We start from the raw sequence: 12,048 nt of genomic DNA, 5'->3' as shown, positions 1-12,048 counted from the left end.
GGTTGCAATTTTTTGGATTGAAGACATGTATAAAAAATCAGACCTTGGTGATGACCTTGAGCAGTGGGATATAAATAACTCCTGCATGCCTAGTATTCCAATAATGGAATGCTAGGCATAAATGAATTTAATAGGGAGGAGCACTCCATATTATACTATTACGTAAAAATGGATTTAAGAATAAACTGGGCCTGGCATGGTAGCTCATGCCAATAATCCCAGCACTTCTTTGGGAGGCTGAGGTGGGCAGATCACTTGAGGTTAGGAGTTCGAGACCAGCCTGGTCAATACGGTGAAACCCTGCCTCAACTAAAAATACAAAACTTAGCCAGGCATGGTGGTGCGTGCCTGTAGTCCCTGCCACTAAGAGGGCTAGGGCAGGAGAATCGCTTGAACCTGGGAGGCAGAGGTTGCAGTGAGCCAAGATCATACCACTGCACTTCAGCCTGGGTGACAGAGCAAGACTCCATCTCAAAAAAATAAACAAATTTAAAAAAAGAATAGCTGAGCACGGTGGCTCACGCCTGTAATCCCAGCACTTTGGGAGACCAACGTGGGCGGATCACGAGGTCAGGAGATCAAGACCATCCTGGCCAACATGGTGAAACTCCGTCTCTACTAAAAATACAAAAATTAGCCAGGCATAGTGGAAGAAGCCTGTAATCCCAGCTACTAGGAAGGCTGAGGCAGGAGAATCGTTTGAACCCGGGAGGTGGAGGTTGCAGTGAGACGAGATCAAACCATCGCACTCCAGGCTGGGGGACAAGAGCAAACTGAAATGCACCTGTATTTGAATCATCAGTATGCTTAAAACTCTAGTTTAATTATATGGCAAATTAAAGAGAAATAATTAAAAATTTTGTTTCTTAATGGGAAAGGCTTAGATGAAAACAAACCAGGTAGCTTGCAAGAACAAATGTGTGTCAATACACCTCTGGATCAATCTAATAATCCATTTAAGTAACAGTTATTAAAATTAAAATAATTTTCAAGGATAAGTAAACATTTGTGGAGCAATTCATCTATATATTTTATACGTTGCTGATCTCTCTGGATTCAGTTTCTTCATCTGTAAAATGAGAATACTAGTAATACCCACTTCATAAAGTTGTTGCAGGATTAAGTAAGCCAATATACCAAAAATGCTTAATGCCTGACATACAGTGGTTGCTACATAAAGTTAGCTATTAACGGTTGAAATGTTCTGAATTACCACATAGACCCACCAAGTCAAGAAGATGAGAGGTTTTATATTGAGGATGGTATGACAAAGTGAATATTCCACTGAGATGATTTTCAGATTACAATATAATTAGTTTTTAAATATGTAAACAACTAAAACATAAAAACTATATATAAAAATAAGTTGAACAACTTAGAGAAATAGATATAAAAATAATTTACAGTCACAGAATGGCTATATTGCAAGAAAATTCATATACCCACAAATGCCCCCAAATACAAAGATGTTTAAGAAATGTTTCTACCTTAAAAATGATTTCTCTTAGTCTGTCAGAGTACTTCTGATTTAAGAGCAAGGCATACAGTATGTCAGCATTTCCTGGTTCAAAAAGCAGTAAGAAAAGCTGACCTCGAGTTGGGCTGGTACGTAGGAGACTGAAGAGCACATCCAAAATTCCAAAGAGCTTTTAAAATTAAACACAAAACAATTCACCACATTCATATGTACAAGCACAAATAAGGTCATAAGCCACAAATAGTCATTTAATTAAGTCCTATATACTCTAATGTTTTAACTTTACTGGATCTGATGATATATATATTTTTTGAGACAGGGTCTCCCTCTGTCACCTAGGCTGGAGTGCAGTGGGACAATCACAGCTCACTGCAGCCTCAACCTCCCAGGCTCGGGTGATTCTCCCACCTCAGTCTCCCAGGGGTAGCTGGGACTACAGATGTACACCATTATGTCTGGCTGATTTTCTGTATTTTTGGTAGAAACGGGGTTTTGTCATGTTGCCCAGGCTAGTCTCAAACTCCTGGGCTCCAGTGATCCACCCAGCTCACTGTACCTGGCCTCTGATATCTTTTGAACCAGACCTGCTTTTGTCTTATTCAATTTCCTTTAGTATATCCCTATCACTATTCAAATTTACCTGTTGGAACCATATCTATCCTGCTTTATCTATATGAAAAGACATCTCCTCAAAAAGTCTTTCCTTGTCTCTGCAACATATAAAACCCTCTTATGAAAACCTCACAGAACTTTGTAACTCTCTTATAGATATTTTCATACTCTTTTTTGTTTATATAGTTATTTGTAAACCTCTCTTATTGACCCCACCCTATTAGCTTAAAAGAATAATAATTCATCATTATATTAACTATAATGTCTAATATTATTGTGTATAAACAGTAAGTCCTCAACAAATAATTCTTTGACTGAATTGGCCAAAAAAATATTGCTGGCAATGAATCACAGATACAGCAATCATGAAGTAAAAAGGGAATAATGAGTTTTTTTAAGTAGTCCAATCTTATAGGAAAATAGCCTGCAGTAACTCATCTAAATAATACCAATAATGAAGCTATGTAACCACTGAGTATGTAATAAATATTACATATAGAGGGAAAAATGTCCTAGTTAACATAAATCTACTTAAATTTGTGGTATTGAGGAGGTTATACTGGAAGAGCACAAAAATGGCACTAAGAAAACATTTAGTTTCTAGTTTCAGGTTTATCAGCTGTATGACTTTTTAAGTCACATAATCTTTCTGAATATAAATTTCCAAAAGCATCCATGTAAAAAGTAATTCCTGGTCTGTATATGTTATAGTGATGGCTCTCAAATTTTACCATTTGCACCAGAAAAATCTGGAGGGCTTTGTTCAGCAGTTGAATCAGTAGTCTATTTGCATTTCTAACAAGTTCTCAGGTAAAGCTGGTTAGGGGCCAAACAATGATAACCACTGACTTAAAGCGTAGTTCTGAGGATTAAATGGGAAATGTATGTAAAACCCGAAACACATTTATAATTTTCTCTTTATGTAACATTTTTTTTTTTTTTTTTTTTGAGACAGAGTCTCATACTGTCGCCCAGGTTGTAGTGCAGTGGCACGATCTTGGCTCACTGCAATCTCCACCTCCTGGGTTCAAGTGATTCTCCTGCCTCAGCCTCCCGAGTAGCTGGGACTACAGGTGTGCACCACCATGCCCAGCTATCTTTTTTGTATTTTTAGTAGAGATGGGGTTTCACTATGTTGGCCAGGATGGTGATCTCCTGACCTTGTGACCCACCCACTTTGGCCTCCCAAAGTGCTGGGATTATAGGCTTGAGCCACTGTGCCTGGCCTTATGTAACATTTTATGAACCTAGGTTATGTTAGAAATCTACCCAGTAATTTTGATGACAGGTAAACATACACCATGTGGACTATAAAAACAGGCTTCAGAACTGCCAGACAAAACAACCATTTCTATATATTACATTTTGTAGCTAACTAGAATATTCAATTGCACTGTCATATACTTTACAAAAAATTTGGTTAGTAGATAAAATTTACTTCTGGCCTGGAGTGGTGGCTCACACCTGTAATCCCAGCACTTTGGGAGGTCAAGGTGGGTGGACCATTTGAGGTCGGAGTTCAAGGCCAGCTGACCAACATGGTGAAATCCTGTCTCTACTTAAAAAAAAAAAAAAAAAAAAGCAAAAAATTAGCTCCATGCGGTGATGCACACCTGTAATCTCTGCTACTCAAAAGGCTGAGGCAGGAGAATCACTTGAACCCAGGAGGTAGAGGTTGTAGTAAGTTGAGATCATGCCACTGCACTCCAGCCTGGGTGATAGAGTAAGACTCTATCTCAAAAAAATAAAATAAAATAAAACAAAATTTACTTCTTAACTGCATAACATTGAATATGACACTACACAAAATTTACTTCTTAACTGCATAACATTGAATATGACACTACACATATTTTACTCTTAAAATATTTAACTAGGCTGGGCACGGTGGCTCATGCCTGTAATCCCAGCACTTTGGGAGGCCGAGGTGGGTCGATCATGCGGTCAAGAGATCAAGCCCATCCTGGCCAACATGGTGAAACCCCATCTCTACTAAAAAATACAAAAATTAGCTGGGCATGGTGACACATACCTGTAGTCCCAGCTACTCAGGAGGCTGGGGCAGGAGAATTGCTTGAACCTGGGAGGCGGAGGTTGCAGTGAGCCGAGAGATTGCACCACTACACTCTAGCCTGGCACCTGGAGACAGAGTGAGACTCTGTCTCAAAAAATGTGTGTGTGTGTATGTATGTGTGTGTGTGTTTAACTAGACAAATAAATAGGTTCAAAAGATGATGTAGCAACTCAAATGTTAAAAAGGAAAAGTAGATTTATCTTAGGCATAATACCTGTTCTTCTTCATTAGTAGCAGCTATGTACCCCATAATACTTTGTATCTCTTCATGAGATCCACCTTTGCACAGAAAATATTTAATTAGTCCATACAAAGAAGTCCTTATTGTTCGAATATCATCGAGAGATAGTTCATTATATTTACAACCATTCCTGAAACAGAAAACAAGTAAAAGAATTGAAATTTTAATTTTTACATTTCTATATTTTCTATATAAAAGAATTGATAGTGTTAAAAAAAAAAAAGATCTTGCCATGTAATTCTGAGATTCAAGGTAACTTTGGCTTGCTTTTCTTTTTACGGAAAATCTTTTAAGAGTTTCAGTGACAAAAATTAAAAATGTTAAAATAGCTTACGTGAATACAACACCTACTGCATAGCAGGCATAGTTTAAGTGTTTTACATTATTAACTCATTTAATATAATCCTCAAAGCAACCAAAGGAGGTAACAGTTTTCTTATCTCCTTTCAAAAATGAAGAAACTCAAGCACAGAGAGGTTGATTTGCCTACAGCTGCACGATTAATGAAAGCCAGATTCAAACCCACTGTTCATCATTTTAATCTCCACTCTATCCTACCTCTCTCCAGCTAAAACATACTAGAATCGCCGGTAAAGAGAAAGTCTACAGTCTACAAATTCCAATCAAACGGAGAAGGAACAAGGGCATCATACCCATAATAAATCCTAAGTGTATCTAGAAGAAACTGCACACCATACTTCTTTCGGAAAACTCTCCTGCTGTCTTTAATGATGGTTGAAAGATACTGTATGTGACCTAAAATAGAAAGTTCAGTGGTAAGTTATTTAGCTAAAATAAGGTCAACAAGTAGTTATACATTTCTTAAACAACTATAAAATTTTTATCTGAAAGACTGCTCTCACCAATTCGAAAGGGAAAATCTCCACGGTTCCAAATACTAAAGTCAAAGAGTAAATATTGATACATTTGTTGCAGGAGCTGCATATTTTTCTCTAATGATACTTGTTCAATTAGTAGCTGAACTGCCATCAACACATTAACATCCATCAAGGTGCTTGGCACCTGAAATCAAACAGAAGAAGGTTCCACATAGTTCAGTTTAAATAACTGTCATTAAGCCATAATTTAAAATCATTAATTCAGAACATCTACTAAGAATAAAAATGGAAAAACCTACATTAGAAAAATATAAACTTAAGTATTGATTTTTCTGATGTTATACCACAATATATTCTCCTAATGTCATATTCCTAAACTAGTCTTACATTTCTCAATATCTCAAATATAAAGCTATCAAACAAGGTTGTATACATCAAAGATTATACACTATTATACAAAATAAGTATTTCTTGTATAAGATGATCCTATACAAGTTTTTAAAAGCTGCCTGTGAAACAAATCATATCCATTAATATAACTTAAGTGGTAATATTCCTTAAAAATATGTTTATTAAAAAGAAACTATCATCAGAGTGAACAGGCAACCTACAGAATGGGAGAAAATTTTTGCAGTCTACCCATCTGACAAAGGGCTAATAATCCATAATCTACAAAGAACTTAAGCAAATTTACAGAAAAAAACTCCATCAAAAAGTGAGTGAAGGATATGAACAAACACTTCTCAAAAGGAGACATTTATGCAGCCAACAAACATGAAAAAAACGCTCATCATCACTGGTCATTAGAGAAATGCAAATCAAAACCACACTGAGATACCATCTCACACCAGTTAGAATGGCAATAATTAAAAAGTCAGGAGACAACAGGTGCTGGAGAGGATGTGGAAAAATAGAAATGCTTTTACACTGTTGGTGGGAGTGTAAATTGGTTCAGTCATTGTGGAAGACAGTGTGGCGATTCCTCAAGGAGCTACAACTAGAAATACCATTTGACCCAGCAATCCCATTACTGGGTATATACCCCAAGAATTATTAATTGTTTTATTATAAAGACACATGAACACATATGTTTATTACAGCACTGTTCACAATAGCAAAGATTTAGAACCAACCCAAATGCTCATCAATGATAAGAAAATGTGGCACATATACACCATGGAATATTATGCAGCCATAAAAAAGGATGAATTCATGTCCTTTGCAGGGACATGGATGACGCCAGAAACCATCATTCTCAGCAAACTAACACAAGAATAGAAAACCAAACACTGCATGTTTTCACTCATAAGTAGGAGTTGAACGAGAACACATGGATGAAACTGGAAACCATCATTCTCAGCAAACTAACATAAGAAGAGAAAAATAAACACTGAATGTTCTCACTCATAAGTGGGAGTTGAACAATGAGAACACATGGACACATGGAGGGAAACATCACACACTGGGGACTGTCCAGGGGTGGAGGTGGGGCTAGGGGAGGGATAGCATTAGGAGAAATACCTAATGTAGATGATGGGGTGATGGATGCACCTAACCACCACGGCACAAGTATACCTATGTAACAGACCTGCATGTTCTGCACATGTACTCCAGCACTTAAAGTACAGTTAAAATATATATATATATATATATATATCTGTATGTACACACACACACACACACATATTAGAAAGAAGAAATCCAAACATCAACTCCAAATCACAATCATTAGCTATATCAACACAATGTTAGACTGGCTCACCTTCTGAAGTAAAGCACCAAGAGTTGCAACTCCATGGGAGTGAATAAGATTGTCCTGGTTGATAGGATGTCTCTGAATAAAATGTTTTACAATCAAGATAAAGGTTGCGACTAGGTTTCTCTCTAGTCTTGACTCTGTGGAATCCGGAACATATTAATTACCACAATTACTCTAATCACTTTCATATCAAGTTTTCTATATCATAATGCATCCTGTCACACAGTAGAAATCTGGTCAGCAGTTGGCTTCCAAGGCTCCACTGTACAACAGAATCAGAAAAAGCAGCAACTGCAATATTGCATATTTACATACACATATTTTTTCTACTATAAATTTAACAGTGTGGTCATATTTCCACTAACAGTAGAAACTAAGGATAATGGAGAGTTATCTTTAGTTTTTTGATGAAAGTATTATAAACTTTCTGAATGATATTTGTAAAAGTAGGAAGAGCTGCTATAGCTACAAATGGTTAAGTTTCTTCCTAATGACAGCAAAATATTTTCCTCTATTTCTCAATTAAGTCTCAAATTTCTCAGTGACTATCTTGTGTTAATTTCATCATAATACCTGAGGCCTTTGTGGAAGTCAATATGAGCCAATCTCCTTCAACAGGTGTTACTGATTCAGGAACTGTGCTTTCATTCTTTTCTTCAGGAAACTGTCCTTCACTAAAGTGGCTGATTTGTTCCAATAAAGGAAAGAGTACATTTAACCCGCCTATGCAGTTTATGATATCCTAAAGGGAAAATTATAATGTTTAAATCTTATAAAACAAGGACAATTTTGTCACATAATATCTTCACATGTATGACATTATAATTTACTAGATAAACCTTTGAGCAATGTATAGGATAACCTAAGCTGAAGAAACTTTTGTGTAGGAAGATGCTTTAAAGAGCAGCCTCAAGGGTCACCATAATCAATACTCAAGAGAGATGAGGCCAGACCATTTTTACTGCATCTTTATTTTCCAAAGTTTAGGGATTTCCAACATAGGCAAATGAAACATAACCCCATTAAGTGGACTTTATCAGGTAACTCCCAACAATGGAGAAACAACTGTCACTAGGCAATTAGGCATAATAAACAAGATAATAAATAATGAAAAAAATGCACTTGGTGGTAGAAATATGACTGACTCCTTGACTTTTAGTTAACAAAAAGATGGAGAGGTTATTTCAGCCAAAGTTCAAAGTTTTGGATATTTTGGGTAGTTTAATAAAATATTTTCTCTATCTTTTGATAAGTTACAAACATCACTGACCTCATTTTCTTCATCTGTAAAATGGGGATAACAATAATACCTACTTCATAAAGTATTGCAAGGATTAAGCTAATACATAAAAAGTACATAGTGTCTGACATACAGTTGATGCCATACAAGGTTTGCTCTTATTATTATTAAAGTGTTCTGAATTGCCATGTGGACGTAACTTAAGTCTGCAAACAACCTCTTCGTATTCTTTGCTTGTTTTCTGAGAAATACATTTTATTGCATATATTTAAGGTTTACGACATAATGTTGTAGGATACACACAGATAATAAAATGGTTACTATAGTGACCCAGATTCACATTTCTATCATCTCACATAGTTACTTTGTGACAAGAGCAGCTAAAATCTACTTACTTAACAAAACTCCCTAATAAAATGTAATTTTATTAACCATAGTCCTCATGTTTTACATTGGATCTCTAGACTTTTTCATCCTAAATATGTTACTTTGTTGGGTTTTTGTTGTTTTTAAGACAGGGTTTCACTTTGTCACTCAGCTGGAGTGCACTGGCCAGATCACAGCTCACTGTGGTCTCAACCTCCCAGGCTCAACCGATCCTCTTACTGCAGCCTCCCAAGTAGTTGAGACTACAGGCATGTGCCACCAAGCCCAGCTAATATTTGTATTTTTTGTACAGACAAAGTTTTGCCATGTTGCCCAGGCTGTTCTCAAACTCTTAGACTCAAGCAATCTGCCTGCCACGGCCTCCCAAAGTACTGGGATTACAGGTGTGAGCCACTGTGCCTGGCCCATATCTTCTACTTTGTTTTGACTGTTTGTCATACTGATTTTGAAGAGCTCTTTGTATAAGTAAGTAAATTAACTCTTTGGATGGCAAATATTATTTTACCAGTTGTCATTGCATTTAACATGTTGGGTCTTTGACTTTGCTACAGCATAAAAATACAATTATCTTTCTTTTGATAATTCTGTTGCTTTTTGATTTCCACATCAAGCAAAAATCTAACTAGTTAATAATCCATCCGCATAGCTGTAACTCAGGGCACAAAAAACTGCTTTGATTTTCAGGTATGTATGGCATACATAAACAAGTTTCTATATATAATAATGCTACATGGAATCACCTTGTAAAACCAGTCTTACAAATGAAGCAAAAGTTAACTTATGAATTGTCAATCATGTCGTAAATCTTACTATGTTAACAGATAAGAAAAAGTGTTCTGGCCGGGTGTGGTGGCGCATGCCTGTAATCTAGCACTTTGAGAGGCGGAGGCGGGCTGATCACCTGAGGTCAGGAGTTCAAGATCAGCCTGTCCAACATGATGAGACCCTGTCTCTATTAAAAAACATAAAAATTGGCCAGGCATGGTGGTAGGCACCTGTAATCCCAGCTACTTGGGAGGCTGAGGTAGGAGAATTGGTTAAACCCGGGAGGCAGAGGTTGCAGTGAGCCGATATCATACCACTGCACTATAGCCTGGGTGACAGGGCAAAACTGTGCATCAGAAAAAAAAAAAAGAAAAGAAAAAAAGTAAGTGTTCTTATCCCTAAATTAAGGAGAAAATGTTTTATATACCATAAATATGAAATTGATACTAATTGATAGATTCACTTCTACACAGGCAAAATTATCTTAATGATTTCTGTTTCACTGAAATAAATGTATTTGGGTGGTGTTAACTCGTTAGAAAAGTTTTCTTTTTTCCTGATTTACCAGCAAGTCCTCTTATAATTATCTTTTGTATTTCTTTTTATTTTACTTAGGTTATAACTTCTATAAAATATCATTTAAGGAAACACTATAAAAGAGATCACCCTAAACAACCTTTACTAATTTAATCACTTAGTCAACACTTATTTGTTGCATAATTCTGTACCAGGAACTGGTTACAATAAAGAAAAAAGCAGTGACCCCCTCCTTCAAAGTTCTTATGGGCTACTAGGGCATTAAGCAAACAGTTACTATATGCCAAATAAGTGAAATGATAAAGTACTATGGATACCCACAAGAGCAGTTAATTTGATCTTGCAAAGTAAGTAGAAGCCTCTAAATGGAAGCAAACTTCCAGCTGTGACATAAATACGAAGCCAATGAAGAAGGCAAATAAGATTTGAGAACCCACACAGACATGTCAAAAAACATGCAAACTCCTCACAGACATTTGTCCCTGCCAGGAATCGATTTTTTTCTCACTGACTTTATAAGGAACAACATTATTCAAAGGACCTGGTAATTCAAAAGACCTGGCTTACAAAGGTAACATTTCAAACCCAAGTCATTCAACTACGTTAATCACTTATCTATTATTTAGATCAATCTGGTGGTGCTTAAAAAACAAAATTTTTAATAAGAGTATCAGTAAACTTGGTCAGGCATGTGGCTCACACCTGTAATCCCAGAACTTTGGGACGCTGAGATGGGCAAATCACCCGAGGTCGGGAGTTTGAGATCAGCCTGACCAACATGGAGAAACACCGTCTCTACTAAAAAAAATACCAAATTAGCTGGGTGTGGTGGCACATGCCTATAATCCCAGCTACTCCGGAGGCTGATGCAGGAGAATCGCTTGAACCCTGGAGGCAAAGGTTGCAGTGAGCTGAGATCGTTCCATTGCACTCCAGCCTAGGCAACAAGAGTGAAACTTTATCTTAAAAAAAAAGAGTATCAGTAAATTTATATAATATGTTGCCCAACATACTCTTAATTTACCTTAATGTCCCAGTTCACTACTTTGTTTCCTGTTAATCTTCCATGCAAACAATTAGTAGATAAATCAAGACAGATTGAATTTTTGCAGGCCTAAGAATAAAAGAAAAATAAGGCAAACGACCCAATTAGAACAAAATGTAACTTAAACCACATATAGAACATTTTACCATAATATAAAAAGGAATATAGGATAGTCAATAAGATATCCATCAAGTGCATTTTAATATTACTGTTCTCTATCTCTTAAAAGAATCAGGAATTAGATTCTAAAGCACCCACTTCTGAAAAGTAGGTCACTGCTGCTTGTCATCTGACAGATGAGCTATAACTAGAATTTATTTGCCAGTCACAGTTTTTAAATTTTTCTCTTTTAAACAAATATATAAGAACAGATTTTTGGCTTAAAAAAAATTCAATGCTTTATTCCCCTTAGCACTTCCCTAGTCATAATTTCGTGATACACATAAATGTGTGATTAATATGAGAGATAAGAGATATCACAGAACAAAAAAATATTTATATCATGATATAAACGTACAATTACAGATATAAGATACTATTTTCCCTAGTGTTGCTGCCAGACAATCCTGGCTGTATTCAGAGTAAGAGCTCAGTCATCCATTCATAAAGACATGTAACTTTATACTATATCTGAATTTTCGAGTAATGAAGCATCCTTGAATCTAATCCCCATTCCAAAAGAAAATAACCCTAGAAATTTTAGCACACATACTGTAGCTATTGTTCTCCTCTTAAATAGTTGAGGAAAATGACATTTATAAAATGAATACTTAATGTAAATGTTATCAGTCTCAGAGACAGTCATATCTTTCTCCAGTTACTACCTTAGTCTGTGACTAAAAACTGTGGATCTGTGACCTGTTTTAACACAATAATCTCCTAATGGTATGACTGCCTCTAGAATTCTACCCCTCCAATCCAACTTTCACACTGAAGCTTAAGACCATTTCTAAAATGCAAACCTGATATTACTATTCTACTTAAAATTCTATCCATTGCCTATTATTTACTCTGACATAGGAGGTTTGCTATAATGTGACCTTGCTCTCTAGTCTCGTCTCCTCTTGCTCTG

The 12,048-nt window shown here is 36.2% G+C and overlaps 1 protein-coding gene across 1 annotated transcript in view; it reads right to left on the bottom strand.

The window, feature by feature from the left end:
* Positions 1 to 12,048, bottom strand: part of NBEAL1 (neurobeachin like 1) — a 198,761-nt gene that overhangs the window by 92,827 nt on the left and 93,886 nt on the right. The window contains exons 19-25 of the mRNA XM_037741503.1: positions 10,956 to 11,045; positions 7,576 to 7,744; positions 7,006 to 7,139; positions 5,268 to 5,427; positions 5,058 to 5,160; positions 4,378 to 4,534; positions 1,488 to 1,646 (exon numbers count right to left, since the gene is read on the bottom strand). Of these exons, the coding sequence (XP_037597431.1) occupies positions 1,488 to 1,646; positions 4,378 to 4,534; positions 5,058 to 5,160; positions 5,268 to 5,427; positions 7,006 to 7,139; positions 7,576 to 7,744; positions 10,956 to 11,045 (972 nt within the window). The remainder of the gene's footprint in view (positions 1 to 1,487; positions 1,647 to 4,377; positions 4,535 to 5,057; positions 5,161 to 5,267; positions 5,428 to 7,005; positions 7,140 to 7,575; positions 7,745 to 10,955; positions 11,046 to 12,048) is intronic.

Source organism: Cebus imitator, unplaced genomic scaffold (assembly GCF_001604975.1).
Source record: "Cebus imitator isolate Cc_AM_T3 unplaced genomic scaffold, Cebus_imitator-1.0 Scaffold101, whole genome shotgun sequence".
In the NCBI taxonomy this organism is placed as follows: domain Eukaryota; kingdom Metazoa; phylum Chordata; class Mammalia; order Primates; family Cebidae; genus Cebus; species Cebus imitator.
The sequence above is the reverse complement of the archived record's forward strand: the minus strand, read 5'-3'. Positions and strand labels throughout refer to the sequence as shown.